This window comes from Ceratotherium simum, chromosome 8 (assembly GCF_057802395.1).
Source record: "Ceratotherium simum simum isolate JZ-2026a chromosome 8, ASM5780239v1, whole genome shotgun sequence".
NCBI lineage: Eukaryota > Metazoa > Chordata > Mammalia > Perissodactyla > Rhinocerotidae > Ceratotherium > Ceratotherium simum.
This window is the reverse complement of record NC_141907.1, coordinates 66,227,113-66,254,706: the sequence shown is the minus strand read 5'-3', so window position 1 is coordinate 66,254,706 and position 27,594 is coordinate 66,227,113. Positions and strand designations below refer to the sequence as shown.

The 27,594-nt window shown below is 37.1% G+C and overlaps 1 protein-coding gene across 1 annotated transcript in view; it reads left to right on the top strand.

Moving 5' to 3' along the window:
- The window catches only part of PRKG2 (protein kinase cGMP-dependent 2), a 109,175-nt gene that overhangs the window by 31,999 nt on the left and 49,582 nt on the right, over positions 1-27,594 (top strand). The window contains exons 4-9 of the mRNA XM_014787835.2: positions 6,689-6,802; positions 8,234-8,339; positions 11,447-11,510; positions 19,867-19,944; positions 21,528-21,622; positions 24,942-25,010. Coding sequence (XP_014643321.1) covers positions 6,689-6,802; positions 8,234-8,339; positions 11,447-11,510; positions 19,867-19,944; positions 21,528-21,622; positions 24,942-25,010 — 526 coding nt within the window. The remainder of the gene's footprint in view (positions 1-6,688; positions 6,803-8,233; positions 8,340-11,446; positions 11,511-19,866; positions 19,945-21,527; positions 21,623-24,941; positions 25,011-27,594) is intronic.

Genomic DNA, 27,594 nt, shown 5'->3' with positions numbered 1-27,594 from the left:
TGAAGTCAGGAATTGTGATGCCTCCTGCTTTGTTCTTTTTCTTTAGGATTTCTTTAGCTATTTGGGGTCTTTTGTTGCCCCATATAAATTTTAGTATTCTTTTTTCTATTTCTGTGAAGAATGTCATTGGGATTCTGATTGGGATTGCATTGAATCTGTAGATTGCTTTAGGTAATATAGACATTTTAACTATGTTTATTCTTCCAATCCACGTGCGTGGGATGTCTTTCCATTTCTTTATGTCATCATGGATTTCCCTCAATAATGTCTTGTAGTTCTCATTGTATAGGTCCTTCACCTCCTTGGTAAGATTTATTCCTAGGTATTTTATTCTTTTTGATGCAATTGTAAATGGTATTATCTTTTTGAGCTCTCTTTCTGTTAGTTCATTATTAGCATATAGAAATGCAACTGATTTTTGTAGATTGATTTTGTACCCTGCAACTTTGCTGTAGTTGTTGATTGTTTCTAATAGTTTTCCAACAGATTCTTTAGGGTTTTCTATATATACAATCATGTCATCTGCAAATAGTGAGAGTTTCACTTCTTCGTTACCTATTTGGATTCCTTTTATTCCTTTTTCTTGCCTAATTGCTCTGGCCAAAACCTCCAGTACTATGTTGAACAGGAGTGGTGAGAGTGGGCAGCCCTGCCTCGTTCCTGTTCTGAGAGGAATGGCTTTCAGTCTTTCCCCGTTGAGTATGATGTTAGCTGTGGGTTTGTCATATATGGCTTTATTATGTTGAGGTACTTTCCTTCTATTCCCATTTTATTGAGAGTTTTTATCATAAATGGATGTTGTATCTTGTCAAATGCCTTCTCTGCGTCTATTGAGATGATCATGTGGTTTTTATTCTTTGTTTTGTTGATGTGATGTATCACGTTGATTGATTTGCGGATGTTGAACCATCCCTGTGTCTCTGGTATAAATCCCACTTGATCATGGTGTATGATCTTTTTAATGTATTGTTGTATTCGGTTTGCCAATATTTTGTTGAGGATTTTTGCATCAATGTTCATCAGCGATATTGGCCTGTAATTTTCTTTCTTTGTATTGTCTTTGTCTGGTTTTGGTATCAGGGTGATGTTGGCCTCATAGAATGATTTAGGAAGTGTTCCATCTTCCTCTATTTTTTGGAATAGTTTGAGGAGGATGGGTATTAAATCTTCTTTGAATGTTTGGTAAAATTCACTGGAGAAGCCATCTGGTCCTGGACTTTTATTTTTTGGGAGGTTTTTGATTACTATTTCAATCTCTTTACCTGTTATTGGTCTATTCAGATTCTCCATTTCTTCTTGGTTCAATTTTGGGAGGTTGTATAAGTCTAAGAATTTATCCATTTCTTCTAGATTGTCCAATTTGTTGGCATACAATTTCTCATAGTATTCTCTTATAATCCTCTGTATTTCCATGGTATCCGTTGTAATTTCTCCTCTTTCAGTTCTAATTTTATTTACTTGAGCCTTTTCTCTTTTTTTCTTAGTAAGCCTGGCTAAGGGTTTGTCGATTTTGTTTATCTTCTCGAAGAACCAACTCTTTGTTTCATTAATCCTTTCTACTGTTTTTTTGGTCTCAATATCATTTATTTCTGCTCTGATTTTTATTATTTCTCTCCTTCTGCTGGCTTTGGGCTTTGTTTGTTCTTCTTTTTCTAGTTCTGTTAGGTGTAGTTTAAGGTTGCCTATTAGGGCTTTTTCTTGTTTGTTAAGGTGGGCTTGTAGCGCTATGAGTTTCCCTCTCAGGACCGCTTTTGCTGCATCCCATATGGTTTGGTATGGCATGTTATCATTTTCGTTTGTTTCCAGATAGTTTTTGATTTCTCCTTTAATTTCATCAATGATCCATTGGTTGTTCAGTATGATGTTGTTTATTCTCCACATTTTTGTCACTTTCCCAGTTTTTTTTTCCTGGTTCATTTCCAGTTTCATAGCCTTATGGTCTGAAAAGATGCTTGTTATGATTTCAATCTTCTTAAATTTATTGAGGCTTGCTTTGTTTCCCAACATATGGTCTATCCTAGAGAATGTTCCATGCGCGCTTGAGAAGAATGTGTAGTCAGCTGTTTTTGGATGGAGTGCTCTGTATATGTCCACTAGGTCCATCTCGTCCAGTTTTTCATTTAAGTCTAATATTTCTTTATTAACTTTTTGTCTGGATGATCTATCCATTGCTGTAAGTGGGGTGTTAAGATCCCCTACTATTATTGTGGTGTTGTTGATTTCTCCTTTTAGGTTTGTTAATAGTTGCTTTATGTACATTGGTGCTCCTATGTTGGGTGCATATATATTTATAAGTGATATATCTTCTTGATGTAGTGTCCCTTTTATCATTATATATTTCCCTTCTTTGTCTTTCTTAACCTGTTTTATCTTGAAGTCTACTTTGTCTGATATGAGTATGGCAACACCTGCTTTCTTTTGTTTGCCATTAGCTTGGAGTATTGTCTTCCATACTTTCACTCTGAGCCTGTGCTTGTCTTTAGTGCTAAGATGTGTTTCCTGAAGGCAGCATATTGTTGGGTCTTGCTTTTTAATCCATCCTGCCACTCTGTATCTTTTGATTAGAGAGTTCAATCCATTTACATTTAGGGTAATTATTGATATATGAGGGCTTAATGTTGCTGTTTTGTCACTTATTTTCTGGTTCTTTTGCATTTCCTTTGTTTCTTGTCCCATTTGTTTTGGACTGCCAATTCAGTTTGGTTGTTCTGTCTTTTGATTCTTCTAGTTTTCTCTTTGTTTATCATATGTGGTTTTGCCTTGATTATTTGTTTAGTGGTTACCTTGAGGTTTGGGCAAAAAATCTTGTGTATGAGATAGTCCATTATCTGATAGCCTCCTATTTCCTTATACTAAGTCACTTCAGTCACTTTCCTCTTCCCCTTCTAAGTTGCTCTTGTTATACCTTATTCTATCTTGTGTTGTGTCTGTGTGTTGACAGTGATGAGGTTAAATTTATTTTTGGTGAATTTCTTCCTTTGATCTTTGAGTTTAGTATTTAAGTGGTTGCTAACCTATTCCGGTAAAGATCTACTATTTCTCTGATTTTGTCTACCTACTTTTCTCCTTCCTCCAAGCTTTGTGTTCCCTTTCTCTTCTTTTTTTTCAGGCCTGAGGGCCTTCTTGAGTATTTCTTGTAGTGGGGGTCTCATGGCCATGAACTCCCTTAGCTTTTGTTTATCTGGGAGAGTTACTATTTCTCCATCATATTTGAAGGATATTTTTGCTGGATAGAGTATTCTTGGCTGAAAGTTTTTGTCTTTCAGTATTTTGAATATATCATTCCAGTCTCTTCTAGCCTGAAAAGTTTCTGTTGAGAAATCCGCTGAGAGCCTGATGGGAGTTCCTTTGTACGTTATTTTTTGTTTTTGTCTAGCTGCCCTTAATATTGTTTCTTTGTCGTTGACCCTGGCTAGCCTTACCACTAGGTGTCGTGGTGAAGGCCTTTGTCTGTTAATATATATAGGTGTCCTGTTGGCTTCGCTTACTGGTATTTCCTGCTCCTTCCCCAGATTTGGGAAATTTTCAGCTATTATTTCCTTGAATAGGCTCTCTGTTCCTCTTTCCCTCTCCTCTCCCTCAAGAATACCTATAATTCTTATGTTACATTTTCTAATAGAGTCAGATATTTCTCGGAGTCTTTCTTCATTTCTTTTTAGTCTTAGTTCTCTCTCTTCTTCCATCTGGAGTATATCTGTATTCCTATCCTCTAAAGTACTAATTCTTTCCTCCATATTGTCAGCTCTGTTCTTTAAAGATTCCAGATTCTCCTTTATCTCCTCCATTGTGTTCTTCATCTCCATCAGCACTGATTGGTTTTTCTTTATGATTTCAATCTCTTTTGTGAAGAAACTCTTAATCTCATTGAATTGTTTGTCTGTGTTGTCTCGTATTTCGTTGAGTGTTTTTATGATAGCTATTTTGAAATCTCTGTCATTTAGTTTATGGATTTCTGTGTCTTCGGGGTTGATTTCTGGGTGCTTGTCATTTTGTTTCTGGTCTGGTGATTTCATATATTTTTGCATTGTGGTTCCTGTGTTGGTTTTGTTTTTCCTCATCTTGGAAGTCTCTGGTTGCAATTTCCACCTGCTGCCACTGTCTGGTGGTAAAGGGCTGTGTAGTCTAAGCCCCCTGCGCTCTGCCCCAGTTTTTCTGCTGCGATCCGCAGTTTTGTTTTGTTTTTTTTTTTCCCGCTGCGATCCACGGGTCCAGTCCAGTTTGATCAGGTCTGCCTCCGATCGCTAGGTCTGGTCTGGTCGAGCTGCAGACTCCGGGTTGTGGGGAGGGGGGAGCTCTCTCTTTTGCCCTCTGGGTCCCTGACGTGGGAGGCTTCTCGTTTGCCCCACTTTATCCGCTCTCTGGGGTGCTCAGATGTTGATGGTAGCCCTGTGGCTCCTCTGAGTCCTCTGTGCGGGAGTTTCCCACTGGCTGAGAGAGTCCGAAGAGCCATGGTTTCCCTGCCGAGGGCCGCCTCTCCCCCCTCTCTGGGAGCCGCGCGCGGACCGGGATCGCTGATCTGATGGGGAGGGAGCGGAGTTCTCCTTACCTCTCCCCACTTCCTCGGGGGCCCAGCACGTTCCGCTCTCAGATGTGCGGCAGTGTGGATCCCTCCGCTCTAGGTTTTCACTGTCTGGGATTCCATTGTTGGTCTGTGGCTGTTGCTTTTGTTGTATCTTGTGGGGGAAGAGTTCACGGGAAAGCTCACTCCGCCATGATGCTGACGTCACTCCGGTATATGTATTTTTTTAACAAGGATGAACCTACTTTGACACATCATAATCACCCAAAGTCCGTACTTGATGTTGTATAATCTGTAGGTTTAAACAAATATATAATGACAGATATCCATCATTATAATATCGTACAGAGTATTTTCACTGCCCTAAAAATCTTCTGTGCTCTGCCTATTCATTCACCCCCACCTTACCCCTGGCAACTGCTTATCTTTTTATTTTCTCCATTGTTTTGCCTTTTCCAGAATCTCGAATAGTTGGAATCATACAGTATGTAGCCTTTTCAGATTGGCATCTTTCACTTCGTAATATGCATTTAAGGCTCCTCCATGTCTTTTCATGGCTTGATAGCTCATTTCTTTTGGTGAGGAAGAGTGGCCCTAAGGTAACATCTGTTGGCAATCTTCCTCGTTTTTGCTGGAGGAAGATTGTCACTGAGCTAACATCTTTGCCAGTCTTCCTCTACTTTATATGTGGGTCACCACCACAGCATGGCTTGATGAGTGGTGTAGGTTGGTGCCCGAGATCTGAACCCATGAACCCAGGCCGCCAAAGTAGAGTGCGCCGAACTTAACCACTATGCCACTGGGCTGGCCCCTAGCTCATTTCTTTTTAGTGCTGAATAATATTCTGTTGTCTAGATGTGCCACAGTTTATTTATCCTTTCACCTACTGAGGGACATCTTGGTTGTTTCCAAGTTTTGGCAATTATGAATGATGCTGCTATAAACATCCATGTGCAGGTTTTTGTGTGGACCTAAGTTTTCTGCTCCTTTGGGTAAATACTAAAGAGCATAGTTGCTGGATTGTATGGTAAAAATATGTTTAATTTTGCAAAAAAACACCGAACTGTCTTCCATAGTGGCTGTACCATTGTGCATTTCCACTAACAATGTACGAGAGTTCCTGTTGCTCCACATCCTCACCAGCATTTGGTGGTGTCAGTGTTCCGGATTTTGGCCATTCTAATAGGTGTGTAGTGGTATCTCATTGTTTCCATTTGCATTTCCCTGATGAAATATGATGTGGAGCCTCTTTTCATATGCTTATTTGCCATCTGTAAATCTTCTTTTGGGAGTATTTATTAAGGTCATTGGCACATTTAGGTGGGTTGTTTTCTTATTGTTGAGTTTTCAGAAAACAGTATATTTTTTATATTTTGTAAAACAATCCTTTATCAGATGTGTCTTTTGCAAAAATATTTTCTTCCAGCCTGTAGCTTGTTTTCTAATTCTCTTGGCATTGTTTTTCTCAAGCACTCTTCTTAGTGACTTCCATGTATTAATTCATTTCCATGAATGAGGCTTGGACAACAGTTGAGGGATGGTGAAGTCACTTACCCCAGGTCACACAGCCAATGACCAGTCAGAGCCAGGCAGTGTGGCTCCAGGGCCAGGCCACTTCTCAGTTATGACAAGTTAGTCCTTCTGCCGGGGTGAACGTCTGTGCTCTGTTTTCAAGATGTACTGTCATTGTTGTGTTGCTTGCACAAGAGAAATAGTTTCATGTGCTACGTTTTTCATGGGATGGAATGAACTTTAAATAAAACACTTGCCATCCACTGCTTCAGTGAAAGAGCTTTGTTAACAATGATAATAATATTAACAATAGCTAACACTTACGTGGCTTTTATTATGTGCTAGCCATTGTTCTGTGTTCCCTACCTATATTGACTTAATTCTCACAACAAACAGCATGAAGTAAATATTATTATTATTATCCCCATTATCAACGAGGAACCCAGACAGAGTGGGTAACTCTTTTAAGGCGAATTGGTTAAAGTGAGTAAGTGGCAAAAGTGGTTTCAGTCTGCACTCATAACCAGTTTATTATAATAAGAATCATAAACATCTTACCTGTATGCTTTGTGTACTTTCTGATTGTTTTATTTTTTTAATTTATGGAATCCAGGTGGATTTTGATTATTTGTGTTTTTCTTAAATTCTACTTGATAGAGGGCCGACTGGAGGTGTTCCAAGGGGAGAAATTGCTATCATCCATCCCTATGTGGACCACGTTTGGAGAACTAGCCATTTTATACAACTGTACAAGGACTGCCTCTGTGAAAGGTAACAGGAGATCAAATGCTGTATTTTTGAATTATTACATGTTAAAGATAACCTAAGTCACTATTGCATCATGAGTCTTTTTGTCTCCCATTGTGTCTCATATGCATTTATTAATAGAAATGCTATGCTTATAAAAGGATTTGTATTGAAGCACTTGTCTAAATGATTTAAGCTTAAAAGAACCTTCCCATCAGATACCTGTATATCAAATATAAAAATGGCTTTAAACTGAATGATTCCATATTTGCTTTAATTGCTGCTTCACTTTTTTACTATGTAGACATCTGCCTTTGGCTCATCCAGAATGTTTGCTTTCTATTCTCCATGAGGATCTGACCATATTATACACCAGAAAAAATAATTAAACCAATGAAAATGTATATACATCAAAAGGGATATGATTTAATTAATGAGAGTTTTCGAGAATGACTTTTGGGATTAGTTTAATTGCTTCTCCTTAGGCTTCCTGTTTTTATTGACTTTATTCATGGCAATCTTGGGTTTTCTTCTGAATTACATGTAGTGTTTCTCAGTATTTGGGACTATTTATGAGACTCAGCGTTATGCAGTATTTGGTTAAAAATGCGTATTCTGGGGCTTCACTCCAAACAATCTCTGGCAGTGGGGCCCAGGGATCTGCATGTTTAACAAGAATGTCCAGAGGATTCTAATTCACTCTAAAGTTTAGTAACTCAGAGGTTTGGATTTTGATCTGTTTTGTAGGCCCTCATTTCTCCTTTTTAAAAAAGCTTACAACCATAATTTCGTATAGATTTTTTTAGAGCTGCTACTTCTGCGCCTCTTCCTTTTTAGATTTTGTTCTTGCTTTCAATGTCTTTCCCATAAAAAAATTGTCTCCAAAACTGTCTTGCATAGTCTCTTTGACAATGATTTATATACATTTTATACAAAAGTAACCATAGAGATCCTTAAAATACATTGGCTCTCATTAACAATGATGTCTAAACAACATAAAAGACATAAAAACACACTTACACACACAGAGATCTTTAACTTTCAATTATCTGCTTGTGAATTCTTCACTCTCTGGATTAGCTAGCTATAGGCTGGCTGGCTTTCTCTTGTATCACAGCACAAATCTGAAATACATTCTGATGATGTAGTGTGTAATTAGGAATAGCAAACTAATTTTAATATAATCCTAAGCAAAACATAATTAGAAAGGAAATTTTTTGCTACTCACTTCCAAATCATGCTTCATTTCAAAGCCAAAAATGATTTTATGAAATTACCCACTATTTATATCACTACTTTCTTCCATTTGCATGTTTGTTGTTGTTAATGTGCCGTGCCTTTTCCAAGAAATATCATTTTATGAGACTATATGAAAAATGTATTGAGTAACATTTTAGAGTGTTTTCTTAATGTGAGGCTAAACAATATTTTATTATTTTCTTGATTTTTCTAAAGCTATTACCAATGTTAAAACTTGGGCACTAGATCGAGAGGTATTCCAGAATATAATGAGAAGGACAGCTCAAGCTAGAGATGAACAGTACAGAAACTTCCTTAGAAGGTAAGAGTAACACGTTGGTGGAAAGAACAGAAGATGGTGAAGACATATTGTGGCTATGTTGGTTTTATCAGAATGATTACTTTACTATAGTTTCTCTCATTTAAGCATTTTCCACATGATTAAACCAAAGGAACAAAACTATTTCCTTGCGGTAAATGCTTCTATATATAAAAAATTATATTTAGTTCCCATTAGCCTTGCACACTGATTTATTTCTCTTGCTAAGTTTGTTCTTGTATTGATGGAGTCATTGTAGATAGTATAGAAAAATGTGCAAAAAATCCTAAAATATTCAGCTGGATTGCTCAGTTGATTTTGAAAGACATTCTATAATTTGGAAGTGGATAGCAAAAGATAATCTTTCTAATAATGCTTTGCCTAGAATAATATTAAAATTAATTTATTTTACTATCCTTACTTGCTTTACCTGAGATATTCTTTTTCTCATTTGCATAGCCACACCATCTTTCAAATTGCTATTATTTGTAGCAAATTAACTTGCCAAAAATGTTACTGTGCTTCTGATGATGACATGGATCCTCAGAACAAATTCATTTTGTGAACTGTTCTGTATCCCCAACAACTTGGATGCATCAAATGATAGACAAACAAATACGTGTAACTGAAAAAGTCAGTTACACATTAAAAAATTTTTTTGGAAAATATAATTTTCTTTTTTAAACTATTTCTGTGTCTTTTGTGGGAGTTTTGACAGTCTCTGAAGCTGCAAGACATACTGTCATGAAATGTTACCTATGGTAAGTGGTAATAATAATGAAATATCATGCGCTTTCAAAAAATAAATTCTAAGTTCTTTTTAAGTATAATGATTTTATCTTGCATGACTAGCCTGCAGAGTCAATGATCTTAGGGCTATTCAGTGCCCAGCATATGGCGAGGACTCAATAAATATTGAATGAAGGCGTTAATCAGTAGAACATTGCAGGCATTATGGTTTCTCATATAGAATCTTGCTGATTTACTCTCCCAGAGACAATAATGACTCAGGCAGAGAGCTGCCATAATGACAAGGAGGTGCCTTACCTATATGCCAACCAGTGCCTTAGCCATCATATTGTAGGGTCTACCTGAGTATAGGTGATCTCAAAATCCAACAACTGAGCAACACAGGTCAGCATTTAAAACTAATGTACCACACATATGCAAGGGCCAAAGAGGGATAAATAAACCAGTGCTCATGGATTGCATTTGAATATCTGAGGTAAAACCTGAACCACTAGGCATAGCAGTTCATTCCCTTGGAGTCTAGTGTGTTCTGTCTTAGTGGAAGGAGCTCAGAGAATTTACCAGTACATATTCCTTCCTTCCTTTTGTTATCTCATTCAAGCATTTATTCAACAAATACTTATTGCCAGGCCCTAAACATTGTAGATTCAGTGGTGAACAAGATAAACCCGATCTCTGCCTGCATGGAGGGGAGACAGATGGTTTTTCCTCCTATCAATTTCCTCACCAATCTCCAAAGGTGATGGGTTTATGGGAGAGAATCTTCACTAACGTTGTAGATCCCAGTTTGGACCAGAAGTAGAACTTTCCTGATGAGCATGTGTTAATCAATTAAACCAAAGGAACAAAAGTGTTCCCTTGCAGTAAATGCCACTATATATAAAAAAGTTCTGGTTCCTTTATACCTTTTCATCAATAAGGAGACATATTAGAGAAATACATTTCTCTTTGTTTCATAATATACAATAAGCTCTTTCTTTTTCCAATTACATCTTCTTATTATGAGCTCTGTGATATATATAAAAGATACATAGTACACATGTAAGTTATAAAACATAATAACATAATGAGCGCTGTCAAGCTGCTGCCCAACCTAAGAAGTAGAAAGTTAGCAATGTTATTGGAGTTCTCATGTGCTCCCCCACGTCATTTCCCAGCCTCCCACCCCCTCTCCTTGGGGTAGTCTGTATTCTGAAGTTTAGTAATCATTCCTGTGGTATTCTTTATTATTTTGATTTATATATATAGCTTGATTTAACCTGTTTTTGAACTTTATAAAATTGGTGTTATTTTTTGCAACTATTTTTTTCGCTCAATATGTATATATATTTTAAGATTCATCCATTTGGTTAGTTCAGTCATTTCTCCTGTCGTGGAGTTCCGTTTTCTGACTCTACCGCAGTGTGTTTAACTGCTCTCCCACTGGGGAGGTGTTCCAGTGTTTTGCAATTACAAATGATTCTGATGCAAACATTCTTATTATACACATCTCCTGGACATATGCCTCCTGGTGCACATGTGCAAGGATCAGTCTATAGCTCTTTTTTCAAAAATCAGATCCAATGATGTATTTTTGGAGTAGCATCATTTTTTCCTTAGCAGTGTCAAATTTTAGATGGTAAGAAAGAAGTATTTATCTTATAGAAATTATATCAACAGTTCTGAGTAAAAATGGGTGAAGCAGAAGAGAGATTTCTCTAAAAGAACAATTTAATCTATTGATTGGTTGATCATACTGAGTGAAATTTCTGATTTTTTAAAAAAATAATGTTTCAGTATTCTATTTCATTCTTTGTATATTATCTGTAAAATGTTTCTAGTACATGCCTCTGGCTACTATTAATTTTAAAAGATAGTACAGTATGACTAATAATCAAAGATCATTTCCATGCTAATTCCTACATTCCCCCCTGGATTCAGTCTTTACTTAATTACAAGGATTTAGATGAAAATCTGATCCTCCTCTGTATACAGAGCTCCCCACCCATGCTAATAAAAGAGATATTGAGATGTGGAGAGAAACACGTTTCTGGACAAGATTCACATTGAAAACCAGCAACAAATGTAAAATGTTTTTCTCTGCAAACAGACAAAATTTGATTTTTTTGTCTTTATAGTGTCTTGCTGTTTTTATTTATTTGCTTATGATAAATGTCTGTGATTATATGTGATTACATAATTTCAATGTATTTGAAATTCAATTATTTATGTGTGATATATTTGAAGGTTTACTTTGGAAAAATTAAAGTGCGTTATATTTTTTTAAATGCGTGTAAAGATTTTTGAATCTACACAGAGCTGTGTATTTATACTTTAATTCAGGAAGATAATTAAATAAAGGTTTCTTTTTAATTTTGAAGTGTATCCTTGCTGAAGAATTTACCTGAAGATAAATTAACCAAGATCATTGACTGCTTGGAAGTGGTAAGAAATTTTAAAGTAAAAAATACATTTTATTAAAAAATAGTTTAATCTCATCATTATTAGCACTGTAAATGAATAAAAAGGAAAACATGGTAAAGATGGTAGATCACCAGTCTACAGAGACCAGGAGCCTTTTTCTAGTGTGAAAAACCTTAGGCCAACTCACACTGAATTAAGGGGCTGGGATGGGTTTCGGTGACTCTTCTGAAATGTATAAAAGGAAATTGGATGTGCATGTCTAAAGTGACATTTGATTTACATATTTTAATCTTTTTAGTATATTCTGTGAAATGAATCTGCCTTACTCAAGAGGAATCTAATTTTCTGCAATTAACATCACAATTCCTCATAGAGTTTTCATAGCATAAGGCAGTCAGTGATGCATAATTAGGTGATGGAGTAGAGAAAGGGTATACTGGGGCTTTTGGTGACAGGCTTCTGAATCAGGCTATGAAATACTCCATACTTGAAAACTCTAGGCCATGAAAAGACATTAAAAAACAAAACAAAACTGTGCTTCAGAAGCACTTTACCTATTTTAACATCTAGGGAAAAATGGTACTTTGGAATGCGTTCAAAAACTCATATTAGGCATCACCCAGATGGTTGGTTCTAGTCCAAGACTAGTCAAGTCTTCCGTGAATAATGCTTTTATGACATGTCTCTTGGATTACTATGATGTGCATTATATGAAAACCTCTTCAGATTTCAGAGATTAAAATTCAAAGCAAATAACCTCTCTCTAACTTTTTTCGGGGTCAATTTCTTTGAAACCAAAATGGCTTTTATGGAATTTAAAGGAGGTAAGGAATAGTAGAGAAGTCACATGTAGACTTTAAGCTTTTATAAATCTGTTCTCAGTGGGAGACAAAAAAAGTTCGGCAAGACTGATTGTTGACAGATTCATGCCTCTGTCAATCATGATATACAATGTAAACTAATATCTGTTGAGAAGGGAGCACTGACCATTTTATCCTTAAGTGTAAGTGACACCAGTAATGTTTCTATTTACAATTCATGGAACCCATCCAGCAGTTTATCAAGGACAGGCCATGATGACACAGTGCCTGGCCTTGTGTCCCCAGAGCGTTCAGATATGAAGTCATTTTCAAGAGGACTGCTTGCCCTCATCTCTTGGGATTTTCCCAGTGTAACATAACCCAATCACAGATGTTACAAATTAATAATTCATCCTAATTTCTGAGAATGTTTTTTTTTAAAGCTGGAGAGGCCCTATATTTTTTTCTTAACCTCGGAAATCTGTTTTTAATATAATACTAATAGAGTAGATTCACCAGAGGGGAATTCCATGCTGACAGCAAATATTAAAATTTAGTATCATTAAAAATAAATGGTAAATTAGACATATTTATAGCAGCCACAGGCAATAGCTACAGAATATATAGATGGGGGCTCAAATCCAGTATTAATCAACACACAATTCGAATTTTAAAGTCTCATCTTTTAAAAAACCTTAGAAAGGCTTTATTATATCTCAGCATTTGCAGACAGCAGCACAGTTTATAAAGGGCTCTTTATTCATACCTGGCAAACAAATGTGTCTCTGTAATGTGTGAAAATTCTCAAATGCAAAAGTAATTAACAGGGGAGTAGTGGGATGTATTTAGCGCTGAGAAAAGCACATAATTTACCAGCATAGCTTGGACTAATGACCCATCAACAGGGTCCTGACAACAGTCAATCACTAATGCATCGGAGTTATGACAGAGCACCTGATGAGTTCCAGGACCAGCTGTCCCACAAACTGGCTCCATAATCTTCGAGAAAAACAGGCTGAATCTGGTTGTTGTTTAGTAGTTGATTTGGAAGGTTTTTAATTTTTGTGCAGGGGCAGGGAAGGGAGATCAGAGTTGCCCATCACCAAGCCAAAGATCTGATGTGTTTGTTAAGACTTTGACTGTTGAACTCCTAGACCAAATAGCCGTGATTGGGCAGTGTTCCAATGGCATTTATTTTTTTGTTTGTGAGGAAGATTAGCCCTGAGCTAACATCTGTTGCCAATCCTCCTCTTTTTTGCTGAGGAATATTGGCCCTGGGCTAACATCCGTGCCCATCTTCCTCTACTTTATATGGGATGCCGCCTCAGCATGGCTTGATAAGCAGTGCGTGTGTCTGCGCGGGATCTGAACCTGCGAACCCTGGGCTGCCGAAGCGGAGCGCTCAAACTTAACCACTACACCACTGGGCCGGCCCCCCAATGGCATTTCTTGCTTTACCTTAAGTCACTCAGAACATTCAGTTCTAGAGGCAGACGTTGCCTTTAAGCCTCTTCTCGTGTTCTGATGGGAAAAGGAGAGTGGGAATAGTACCAACATATTCACTGATGTGCTTTAAGAGTTAACTAATGAACATCATAAAGCATGATACAGATTCAGAAAGTAGTGTAACTATTAATGATAATGAAAATGATAACATGACTTCTGCACCTGGTAGTTGTGCAGTATGGAAGACAAGAGTGAAAAGAGTTTCTACTTCTACTCGTGGTGATCAATCCAGGAAGCATGGGATTTGACTGTGGGGTTGATCCAAGTCACCTAACTCTTTGTTACAGAGCTTTGGTATTTTACTCAGTGACCCTTTGCACTGCGACTCTGACATGCCATGTTTCACAAAACTGGAGTTGTAGTGGGAGTAGGGCAGGGGTGAGGTGGTGTGAAGTGTCTTTGCCTATACTCAGATCACCTGTGGTGCTGCTTAACAGGCAGATTCCCAGATGCCATCTCACACTTACTGAATCAGAAACTCTGGGGTAGGGGCCCAGAAATCCACATTTTAACATTTTAACTATGTGATTCTTATGCTTATTAAAGTTTGAGAAGCACTAGTTTATGATAAGAATACAGTCATATTTCTCTTAATGACGGAGAGGAAGGCATTGTTGGGTGATTTAGTCGTTGTGCAAACATCATAAGAATGCACTCACACAAACCTAGATAGTATAGCCTACTACACACCTAGGTTACATGGTACTAATCCTATGGATTACCGTTGTATACGCAGTCTGTTGTTGACCTAAATGTTGTTATGTGGCACATGACTTTGCATATATTTAAAGTTTGCCATAGTCTGCCTCTTTATTCAGGAATTTTTCACTTTTTATCATTTTTTAAAAGTCTAGTCTTCCTTTCTTATAGTTTCTGGTAACACTTGCATAAGCTAGAGGGATTTTCTCATTTTAATGATTACATCCAGAGCCTTAAGAAAGTTGAGGTAATTGTGGATTTTGCCACAGTTTATGGACCAGTTATTTAAAGGTGGGGCAGCTAGGTGTTGTAGAAAGTTCACTGGTCCAAAGTTTGGAGATTAGGGTTTGTGGTCAAGCCTCTGTCAATTAATTGTGGTGGGCATTAGGGTCTCCTCATGTACAAAATAAGGGGGTGGTGGAGCACATCTCTAAGGGCTCTTTCATTGTTTCAGTTACAGAATTCTATACAGTTGGCTCACCTAAATCACAGGAGTTTCTGTTGGTTTTCATTTTATAGGCTCTGGTTCCTTGGAAATAAACAATCTAAAATCTACTAAATTTTGCCTGGATGGTTGATAGGGTCCACCTGATCCAGGTGTGTTTGCCTTAAAATTTCTAAGGTGCTTTAACTGTTGTACTTGGGCAAACAAAAAATAGCTGGTAACAATCCAAATAACTGTATTTTTAAACAACCAACTTGGGTACATAGTCACACGATGTAAGGAGCGTGTGTGTGTGTATGTGTGTATGTGTGTGTGTGTGTGTGTATGTGTCTGTGTATCATAACTGTGCATATCATCAATACCTCTTTGTAATGAAGATTTCTATCGCACTCTAAAGATTCTAAGAGTTTGCTTCTTTGTCCCCATCACCTTGGATTTTTCTTCTGGTTTTATGTATTCTATTTTCAGGTGCTCAGACTCTAGCATTATCACAGAAAGAGCATTTTTTTTTACAGTGAAAAACTCTTTCCATCTTTATCTGTGGCTGTTTGTATAGTTTTCTTTTGACCTCTACCTCTCAGTCTGTCCTGGAATTGGTTTTCTTATTTTTCCCTCTTGCCATACACTACGTAACTCCTCTCAAAGTTTCTAGACGTCTTCTTTTAAAACATCTTTTTCAGACTGTGGGTCACAACTCATCAGTAGGCCATGAAAGCAATTTAGAGGAACATTTTTTTTTTAATATCAGAGTAGTAAGTATAAGTATTGTCTAAATATAGTTCAATTTTATATAAATGTCTGTATGTGTGAATGCTTGTGTGTGTGTATTTGAGTGTACATGTAAAATGTATTTGTAGAAAAGAAAAAAAAAGTGCTTGAAAACCATTTCTCTACAGGATGGGGTCTATGGCTTCTTGGTCCTGTAAGGGACCCCTTTGCGATGTAACCACGGGACAATAACCACACTGTTTGCATTTCTGTTTTGGTCTTGGTGACCACCCTAGCTAGACTGGCTGCACTCCCCAGTTGACAAACATTGGCCAGTCTAGCATCATAGCCAGTACTTCCCACCATATATTTTTGGTCTGACCTACATCCACAGCCTGTTCTGATCTATGAAGCTACTGTCAACACACTGGGAGGTATTATTTATCTTCCTCCCATGGTTTTGGGTGACAAAGAATTATCCTTGGGAAAAATACCACTAGGAAGGTTGTCCCTTAGGAAACAACAAAGCACTTTCTCAGTGTTTCCGTTCAAGCTTCTCCTGTTTAACTTATCTGGCGGACAGGAGTTAAAGCTGAACCTCCACACACACCAAAGGCTTTATAATACCTGAAGAACAGTCTACCAGCGCTTCAAAAATTCTCCTGTTCCTTCTGTACCGTGGGTAATGGGGACTGAGATTGAGATGGGAACAGGAGAGACTGGAGAGCAGACTTTCTGAAACAGGAACATCTAACATGACACCAGCAGCTTTAGTAAAGAGAATTGAGCATTAGCCGGGTAATGAAGATACCTGGACTGCAGTGTCGTGATCACTCGCTTAACCTCCAAGGGTCATAGTCATCTCACTGTAAACTTGAGCTTGTATATTGCGCAAGTTTGTGATAAAGCTAAAATGAGAAAGAATAAAGAGTTGGAGTAAGCAAACCGTGAGGCAGAAACCCTCAAAATGTCATTTTCTAGATAAAATAAGAAGTTTGTCTCTTGCTTACATAATAGTCCAGGGAGGATGGGTCCTGTTGGCTCCAAAGAGTCATTCAGGAAGCCAAGCTGATGGCTACTCTGCTGTTTTCCACGTGGTCCCTCTCCCAAGATCTCTCTGGGCCATGCCATTACAGTTGGGGGAAGAGTATGAAGACACGTGCCTAAAACAGTTCATAGTCTATGGAGGTGGCACCTGTCTCTTCTGCTCAGATTCTTTTAGCTAGAAGTTAATCACATGGCCACAGCTAACAGCAGGGAGGCTGGGGAGTGCAGTTCACTGTGGAAGACTTTGATGACCAGCTCACGGCCTCTTTCACAGGAATTAACAGTCATCAGATGCCTGGTGCCTACCAAATGTGCCACCAGGAGCTTTAGGTACACTGTCTCACCTAGTCCTCAAACAACATTAGGTGTGGTGGGTCATACCGTCTTAATTTTACAGAAAAGGAAACTGACGTCCAGAAGATTTAAGTAACAGCTAAGCAAACCATTATACTCCTTAAGATGGCAATCATTAATTGAGTATTTACTATGTTTTAGGTGCTGCTTTTTTTGTTCGTTTTTTTTTTGCTGAGGAAGATTCGCCCTGAGCTAACATCTGCTGCCAATCTTCCTCTTTTTGTATGTGAGCCACCGCCACAGCATGGCCACTGACAGACGGGTGGTGTAGGTCGGCACCCAGGAGCCAAACCTGGGCTGCCAAAGCAGAGCATGCTGAACTTAACCACTAGGCCACTGGGTTGGCCCTTAGATCCTTTTAATGCATCAAAAAACATTGTCTTTAACAAAATCGTCCCATTTACAACAACATGGATGGGCCTGGAGCGTATTATGTTAAGTGAAATAAGCCAGAAAGAGAAAGACAAACACTGTATGATCTCACTCATATGTGGAATATAAACCAACACATGGACAGAGAAAACTGGACTGTGGTTACCAGGGGCAGTGGGGGTGGGGGGTGGGCACAAGGGGTGAAGGGAGTCATATATATGGTGATGGACAAACAAAAATGTACAACCCAAAATTTCACAATGTTAGAAACCATTAAAACATCAATAAAAAAAAAAAAAGTTGTCTTTAATTGGCTTATTGTGGTAGGCTGAATTGACCACCCCCTCCCCCCTGCCAAAATGTCCAGACCCAAATCCCCGGAATATGTGAATAAGTTATGTTACATGGCAAAAGGGTCTTTGCAGATGTAATTAAGGTTCAGGACCTTCAAATAAGGAGATGATCCTGGATTATTTAGGTGGGTCGAGTATAATTACATGAGCCGTTAATAGCAGAGAATTTTCTGTGGCTGGAGCCAGAGATATACAGCAGAAGTGGAAGTCAGAGAGATTCTAAATGTAAGAAGAATTTGACATGCCATTGCTGGTTCTGAAATGTAGGGGGCTCTGTGCAAGGACCAGAGACAGATCTCTAGGAGCTAAGGGGCAGCCCCTGCTGACAGCCAGCATGGAAATGGGACCTTATCCTACAACTGCAAGGAACTGAATTCTCCTGACAACCTGAATGAGCTTGAAAGCGGATTTTCCCCTGAGCCTCAAAAAAGGAACACAGCCCTACTTACACCCTGAATTCAGTCTTGAGAAATCTTAACGCAGAGAAATCTAGGAGAGCTATGTTGTGCCTGGACTCTGACCCACAGAAAATGTGAGATAATAAATGGCTGTTGTTTTAAGCCACTAAGTGTGTGGCTTTGTTAGAGCCGCAGTAGAAAACTAATGTGCTTCTCTTCTCTAAATCCTTGAAAGTAAATGTTCTTATTTGAATTTTATGCATTGATGGAAGTGAAATTCCAAGCATAACTGGGATTTGAATCTAGACCTGTTTGGCTTCAAAGTACTTTTCCCTCTAAGATATTTTGCTTCCTTCCCTGAGATGTTGAAATGTCTTGTAAAATGTACATAGTGCTATGTAAATAAAAGGTATGTTTATTAGTATTAGGAGTAATATTTATTCCATAAATGTAAATAGGTTTTAAGAGTAAATGACCAAAAATATATTGAGATATAGCAGATACAAAAGTAGTTTTGTTTGGATTTTGTTTTCAAGTCTAAAAGAAAAACAAGAGAGAGCTATTGTATTGTTAATTATGCCTTTTTAAAAAATTAAACAAGCCCATTTTTGTTTGTATAAATAATTGAGATCCATTTTAGTTCTATGACTTGGAGACAATATCAAATTCAAGCAAAGTACAGGTGGACGGTTTAATCCATCCTTTGTTTTCTAAGAGACTGAATTGCTCTTTTAGTCTGACAGGTGGATGACTTACTTTTCCCTGCCCGAGTTCTCTGATCACTCACACATATAGACAAAGAAATGTGACAATTTGAGGGGGCCGGCCCTGTGGCGTAGCGGTTAAGTGTGCGTGCTCCGCTGCAAGCGGCCCGGGTTTGATCCCCGGTGCGCACCAATGCACCGCTTGTCAGGCCATGCTGTGGCGGCATCCCATATAAAGTGGAGGAAGATGGGCACAGATGTTAGCCCAGGGCCAGTCTTCCTCAGCAAAAAGAGGAGGATTGGCTTGGATGTTAGCTCAGGGCTGATCTTCCTCACAAAAAAAAAAAAAAAAAGAAATGTGACAATTTGAGAATTCATGAGGATAAACTTACATTGAAGAATAGAATTTATATGTAAAAAATTCTAGTGTCAATCTTTATGATGATAAATCTTTGGAAAGAATCCATATGAAAGAGCTATTTACTATGTATGTAGAATTTTCCAAGCAGTTACTCTTCAAGGAATTAGAAATTGAGGCTGATATGCCTAATATCCATTGAGGATAATATTTTCAATTTATTAGATAATTATTTGTTCTTTTTTGAAACTCTAGACCCAATTCAGACTGTTGCCGATCACGAAACAGTTTATACTTAGATTATTTAGGTGGAGGCCAACCTGGGTGTCAGTGGTTATTGTCTTGCTGTCCTTTCTCTTCATGTCTTCAATGTCCATGCCTGAAATGCAGTATTCCAGGGCAGTTTTTTCTCTGAAAGATAAACATAAATGCAGATCATACAGCAAAAATCTCTTTACTTTTCCACAGTTTACAACTGCAGTGTTAAAACAAGATTACAGTTACAATAAGGAAAAAATACAAGAAACAGGTGTGGAATGCTGATTTCAAAGACACAAGGAGTTCTATTTCATTATGTATTCATCTGTTCGTCTCCACTGGATCTAACCTTTTCTTTCTCTCTCATCCCAATAGGAATACTATGACAAAGGAGACTACATTATTAGAGAGGGCGAGGAAGGAAGTACCTTTTTCATTTTAGCAAAAGGAAAGGTAAATATTAATTAAAGCTTACTTCAAGTAAATCAAAAAGTCTTTTCAAAGAAGTCCTCTGCGTTGAAAGGGTAAAGGAGCATCTTCCCAGAAGAGTCCTGTGGGGTTTGATCTGAGCACTGGGTTTGGAGGCACGGAAGACTTGTGATGGGTTCCAGCTGAGCCAATAACTTCTTAGTGACGTTAGGCAGGTCACTTGACTTTCTTTGGACCTCGTTTCATTGTGTATAAAATGACTGGATTATTTCTAAGGTCTTTTCTGGCTATGAGTATGTGATTCTCAATTAGCCCAAGGTCCCAGATCAGGGCTGGAACATTTTTCTATCCAACAGATATGACAAGCAGCAGGTAGAGAAGAATGAACTTGGCAATTGAGGACAGCAATGGCCAGGCATCAAGCTATAGAACAATATGGCTCAGAACTTCCATTCATACAGTACCTCAAGTTGATTTAGATGCTGATGAAAATTTTATACTAATATGTACAATAGGTCTTTTTCTTTACCTAGATATTGAGTGGGTAACATGTTGCCAGTTGCTCCCTGTGTTGACTCTTAACAATGTTCATCAGAGATAAAAGGCATTTGTGAAATATTGAAGGAAAGAGTAAAATCATGAGCACCAGTGTCTAAAACTGTCGGATTTTTACGAATGTTCTTTCTTCTGTGGAAGAGTTTATCATCAGAGAGTCAGGCACTGCCCTTTGTAAACTGGTTTGTGGTTGAACTTTGAACCGGACCCCAGTGAAGGAAAAAAATTAACAAAATAATTTCAAACCTCAGAAACTCTTCAATGTTCAGAACCACTTTTTATCATTTCTCCCCAACCTGGACTCCATGCTTTGAAAGAATTCTGGCTAATAAACAAATTGCATTTATTATTTTTAAAATTTTAATTTATTGTAACTTAGATACAAGTTACGAGTTATAAATGGTAATCAGAATTTCTAATCAGCATGAAGCAACGCTTGTTACTGTGTTGAATGGGAATAATTCTAGCCACAAACAAGGAATATTGAAGTTTTTGTTTGGCTCTGCCATGGAGCTTCTTAAATCTTCCTGGGCCGTGGGTCATGTTGAGACACCCGTGAAAGCTGTGGACCCTTCTCCATATCCACATTTTTTGTTCAGTTTTAGAGGGTACGCAGGATTCAGCGAGTCAGTTGCAGATACCAGATTCAGAACTCCTGATACTCAGCTTTATTCTTGATTCATTTGCTAACTCTATTTGGCTTTTTGAAGTAATCAAAGTTCTCACAGGACCATTATTATTTGCTTTGAGAACCGCTAGGAAGGAGTCACTGGATTTACATAAAAGTTTTTAACTTTGGGAGGTGGAGTTTAAATGGAGAATCTTCCTCTTACAGACGGTGGAGTCCTTTGTGTTAAATCACAGGATGTCTCAGTCCATCCAGAGCTGACTATAGTTAGATTGTCCTAACTATGGCAAAATTAAAGCAAAGACTTGTCTTTTTCCTTCTTCAGTCAAGTTTATATAGATCTGGAGGGTCTGGTTGAATGGATATGCACTCAGATTCTCCTTTTTTCTTCTCTCTCTCTTTTTAATTGTTTGACATCATTTAGGTAAAAGTCACCCAGAGTACAGAGGGCCATGATCAACCACAACTGATAAAAACACTGCAGAAAGGAGAATATTTTGGAGAAAAAGCTCTTATCAGGTGAATCCATAAATTTATCTACCATACCTAAGTAATTCTTTGTTTTGTATATGCAACTACTCGTTTAGAGTTGTCCAATTGAGCTACAATATCCAGGAATTAAACAAAAAACATTTTTTTTATTAGAGTCATTTTATTTTATTTATTTTTTTGTGAAGAAGATGAGCCCTGAGCTAACATCCACGCCAATCCTCCTCTTTTTGCCGAGGAAGACTGGCCCTGAGCTAACATCCGTGCCCATCTTCCTCTACTTTATATGGGACACCGCCACAGCATGGCCTGGCAAGCAGTGCGTCTAGTGCACGCCTGGGATCTGAACCCGGCCCGCCAGCAGCGGAGCATGTGCACTTAACCGCTATGCCATGGGGCCGGTCCCCTAAACAAAAATTTTAACCTGACTTCTAAAAAAATAGAATGTTATGCAGACAATAATATACTAATATAAAATAATATACTAATATAAAATATACTAAAAATATACTAAGATAAAAATAATATACTAAGATAAAAAATATACTAATTTTGCACAGTAAATAAATTGCAAAGTCTTAAGTTTGCTAGTGAAAATAAAATTAATGTTCTATCACAACTTCTAGTTTAAAAAAGAGTCAGAGAAAGAGATTAAAGAAGTAAAAATTATAGTTTTCCCTTAAGAATGAGTTTTTACATTTCCAAGTTTTGAAATATTGCCGTTTTCCCCCTTTTAAAAAAATTGTCAAATAATGACTTTATATATTTTGTGTATTTTTAAATCATCATGCCAAAGGTAATATTTTCTTAAGAATTTCTATCAGCTCATTTTGCAAGTTTAGAAACAACTCAAAATAGTGTATTTGAAATTTCTACCTGAACCTTAGGTCTTTTGAGGTCTGAGTTTATTTACTGTTGATCTAACTTATAGAAGAAATATTTATAAAAGTTAATGAAATGGCTCAGGAGACACTTTGTACTTCCCAGAACTCAGAAACAACCTTAAGTCTGAAGACATACATTTTCTTAAATAGAAATAACTTTATAATAGATCAAGTTAAAGTTTTGAGCAACACACCTTTTGGTGTTATATATATATTTTAAATGAATACTTGAAATTAGTTAAGAAATTTCTCAAAATTTATGTTATTACTAAATGATTTTGTTTCAAATTTATGCTTATAAAAAGGAATAGTATTTCTGTTCATTTATTTTCCTCCTGACTTTTGTCTGGGAAGTCCTAGTTCTGCTGATTTGTGTGTTAGGATTACATAAGTACAGAGCAAAGAAAGCCTTTAAAAATTCATATCTGAAGACAAATTTTATTATTTAAAAATCATAAAGCTCTTTTTTTAAAAAAGAAAATCCAAGTATTTAAACTTAGTAAATTATGGCTATTATTTAAACAATTCACAAATGAAATTTAAAGACATTGAATTTTTCTTTCCCGTTTTCTAGCTGGTAATGAACTTGTTTCAAGAATAAGGAAATTCTCCATTTTTTGTTTGTTTATTTGTGACAGAATAGAATACATTCATGTAATATAGTCATGTAATGTCATTATTCAAGACTTCAACGTATTTGGTTTTAGCATTTACAGATTATTTTTCTCATATTTCCAGGCAAAACAACTAAAGTTCGCAAGTGCAGAGAACTTTATAAATGCACTGTAGAGTCCAAATAGCTCTTGAAAGGAAATATGCTGTCTGGTTTTGCTGGATCTGAAATAATTTATGCTGTATGTTGCAGCTAGCCAGTACAGTGTTTTCCCATGAGAAACATGGGAATTTATACTTAAGATAGACACCCAACTCCCCAAAGCATTTGAAAGCATAAAGCTAAAATCAATGTGAAGGAGTGTTGGATACAAATACTTTTACATTTTTGTGCATTTTTATGCTGTCACTTTTTAGGGCCACTGACTGTGACTCAGTATTCCTTATATTCTGTATATTTCCATGACTTGACATTAAATAGTCCCAGGAGTTCTTTCAGAATTTTATGTGCAAAAATAAATCCATGGCACTTAGACAGCTGTAATGGAAGAAACATGCATATATTTATAAACATCTAATACCTATAAAGTGCACAGAACATTCCTAGTCAAAATGATGACACTGACAAGTGAAAAGGATGCCATACTTCTCTCCTTTTCTTGAACTTACAAATCAAATAGTTGGTCCACATCCAGTATCATATCTGTATCTATAGATATCTACACACATAAAAGTTGAGTACAAATTACCCAGCTCCCAACTCAAAAGCCCATCAAGCCGAAAGGTTTTCACTGATGTCTTCTAGCAAGGACCCTGTAAACCTCGGAGGGGCTGTTATGTCCGAAGGTCTCTGGATGCCTTCTGTGTGGATAGTGGACTTCTTTGGAATGGTAGAAATGGGCTACCAAAGTTTTCCCTGTCCCATCCCTAAGGGAAGATAAAAGAACTTTGTGTGTTGCCATTTTTCATGAAGTTGCTTAGAGCAGTCTCAATATGCTTGCCGCTCTGGGTTACCTTAAATGAATCTCAGAGCACCGGGTACCGTATGGATGTAACTTTTTTCAGTGTCTTTAGTTTATAACTAGTAGAGGGAAGAAACTAATATCAGTAAAGGTCTCTAAAGAAATGCTTTACCTGATGCTTGACCCATTGGTAGTCATTAGGTAATTAAATTTACCATCATTAGATCATATGCCATAATTCATTGTATTTAAGTTATCGATTGTAAGATGCACCATTTTACTATATATCCCTGAGAAAGAAAGACAATGCTGTTAGTGACACTATGACTCATTATCAATTCTAAGACATACTCTGATTGCAGAGATTTTAATGGAAAATGTACGCCTTAGATCCTATGAAATGAAAATATTTTAGTATTATTTAATTCATTGGTTGATATGGCACTAAAAACACTTTCTTTGAGTTTTATTCTTGACTAGTTTATTATATATTAATTACTTGAATGTTTTTCGAATAAATTTCTTTAGCCAGTTAATTTCAGTTTTACCTGCTTATTAAGTAGCAATTCTTGTTTGAGCCGAGGAGAGCTATTCTGTTTTGGCTGACACAAGCACAGAATGAGATTCCATACACAGTTGAAGTCACTGCTTCCTCTGTGTTCCCAGTGCAGTTTTCTTCTCCTCTGAATTCCTTATGTACATAACCTTTATTGGGACACTTTTCAAATCCTTTTTTTGGAAAGGAGTGGAGTATAAATTATGATCTTAAAAAAAGCATAGACTTTGGAAGATTTAAGTGATGTTGTTTCATACAAAGTAGCAGATTCCCTAATAAAAATGGATGTTTCATTTCTAACTGTAGAAAACTGACTTTCCTGTTTTTGTCTGCAGTGAAGATGTCAGATCAGCTAACATTATTGCTGAAGAAAATGATGTCGCATGCCTGGTTATAGATCGAGAGTGAGTATACTGATGTCGGAGAAGGCAGGATGCTGCCACCTTTGAAGACTTGGCCTTCTGTTACTGCAGGGGCCCATCTGTCTTCTCATTCATCACTACTTGGAAATGCGGGCCAGTCCTCAGCTGCGAGTACATTCTATTAAAATTCATGGGAAGGAACTGGGCCTTCTGATCTGAATCTGTCTGTGGCAGTGGCAGATGCTGGCAGGCTAAATATTTTGTGCACAAAGTTTGTACATACATATCAGCAATAGACTGATTTAAATTCTGCATCTTTCAGAGAAAAAAGCTTATTAGTACTCTTAGGGATTTTTTCCCACTCAATATAGTGAGGAATTTCATGATTTATTTCTAAAATGCTGTAAGCAGTCAAAAAAATTTGTGTACAAAACCTATCTCTTTCAGACAAAATATGAAGTACTCATTGGCTATATATATTTCCAGAGAAGTTTTAATTTATCATTTGTAGTAATTTGCAGGTGACGTGTGTCAGTATTAATCTCTAAATGTCTTAGGTTATTTTTCAGAATAAGTCTCATTTCGTGTCCTTAACTCACTTCAAATCATATTTGAATCTGGCCCCTTGGATCTCTCATTATTCAGTTGAATATTTATTCATTATCTAGATATAATAAAGGAAATTCAAATATACCAAAGCTACGCCACTGTCTAGGAAAAATCATAGTGTAGTCAAAGAAATAGAGCATACTCATGAAATATTAACAGAAAATAGTAAAATGATAAGAGGTATCACAAGGGAGTATGTCATTGATTGCTAATTGATTACAACATTTAGTAAACATAGAATCGTAGAGATTTAGAGCTGGAAAGAACTTTAGAACATATTAAAAATCTCTTTATTATGGAAAATTTCAAATGTGTTAAAAAATAGACAGGATGGTATTATGAACCCCTTAATGCATGTTCAATAGTTATCAATTAATGCCTTATCTATACCATTTCACCACCACCTCCCGGCCTTCTCCGCACTATTTTCAAGCAACTTCCAAATGTAAAATTATTTCATCTATAAATTTTAGTAGCATCTCTGAAAGCTAAGTATGGTTTATAATGCATGACCACAATAGGCATTAACGTGCCTAAAAAGTTAACAATAATTCTTTTTTTATTATTTTTTACTGAGATATAATTGACACACACATTACATTATATTGCAGGGGTACAACATAATAATTTGATATTTGTATATATTGTGAAATGATCACCACAATAAATCTAGTTAACGTCCATCGCCACACATAGAACAGTAATTCCTTTTTTTTTAAGAAGCCAGATTTTATTTGTATGTAAAAATCAACGCTTAAGAGACTTAAAATCAAAGTTGCAAAGGCCCAAGGACATCAGGGTTTAGTATCCAGTTACAGCCAGGTGCTGGTTCTCGGTCTCAGTCACTGAAGGCTCTGTACTGCCTTGGGTACTTCTGTCCCTCCTTCCTGTTCCAGTCTTCGCCTTGTGGTTCTCCATGAGTTCTGGTTCACTACACTCAGGGTTAGCACTCCAGTTAGGGCAATAACAAAAATGCCTGTGGTGACCATCGTTATTCCACCAGAAAAAGCCATGTGGTCGGAGGAGTTGCGATGACAACTATTTCCAGGGTGACAGTCAGTAACCCCGTGCTGGTAATGATCATGTATTCAGAGCAAGACACGCATCGGGGGTCTTCCTGCCTTCTTCTTAGTAGCCTGGTCCTCTGATTATAAGCTTGCACCAGCTGCAACGTCATGACTTTTTTGCTGGTCCAACAGGCAGCTTTTTAGTGGGAAAAAAAAAAAAAACACAGAAATAATTACTCCCAAACAGCCAGGTACTCTTCAAGATGCTATGTCCTTACATAAAAAGAGAGAACAGTAATTCTTAATATCACGTTGAGTTAATCTCTCCTTTATAGATATGAAAAGTAAGTAGCAGATCAGTTAAAGAATTGCCCCGATAGTGCCACCTGTGCTGGAGCAGGGCTACAGCCCCAGTCTTCCCATTCCTTTCGGCAGTCTTTCCACTGTGCCATTTGGCTCCCATAGCATGTGTTCAGAAAGGGAAGCAATCACAATTGCAAGATTTTATTTTATTTTTTAAGTGTGGATATGAGGCTTAAAAATTAATAGTTTTCTAGACAAAGAGGAAATGTGGAAGTCACTCCAGGTGAAGTAAAACTTAAAAACAAAGGTATAGGGCTATAAAGTACACAGTATGTTCAGATACAGGTAATCTTTGGATGCCAGCTCTTAAATGGAAAAAGGTACTCATGCAATATTGTCCTCGTAATGCATTGTTTCATATGAGTTTCTTAAAAATATATGCATGCACTGAATAGCATTAGCTGTGTGGTTAGACCTTATAAATTACCCCAAAATGCTAGGACTAAAAATACGATAGAAAGGAAGAACTCCTTTCCTATTTCTTCTTGTAATCACATAACCAAATATTTATACAACATCTCATGTATTCATAATCCATGAAAAAGATGCAGTGATTTTATAGAGTTTATAAATTATTTGGAAGTTTATAATTTTAAAATGTTTAGTTTACATGTGTGTAGTTGGAATTCTATAATATACAAAGTATT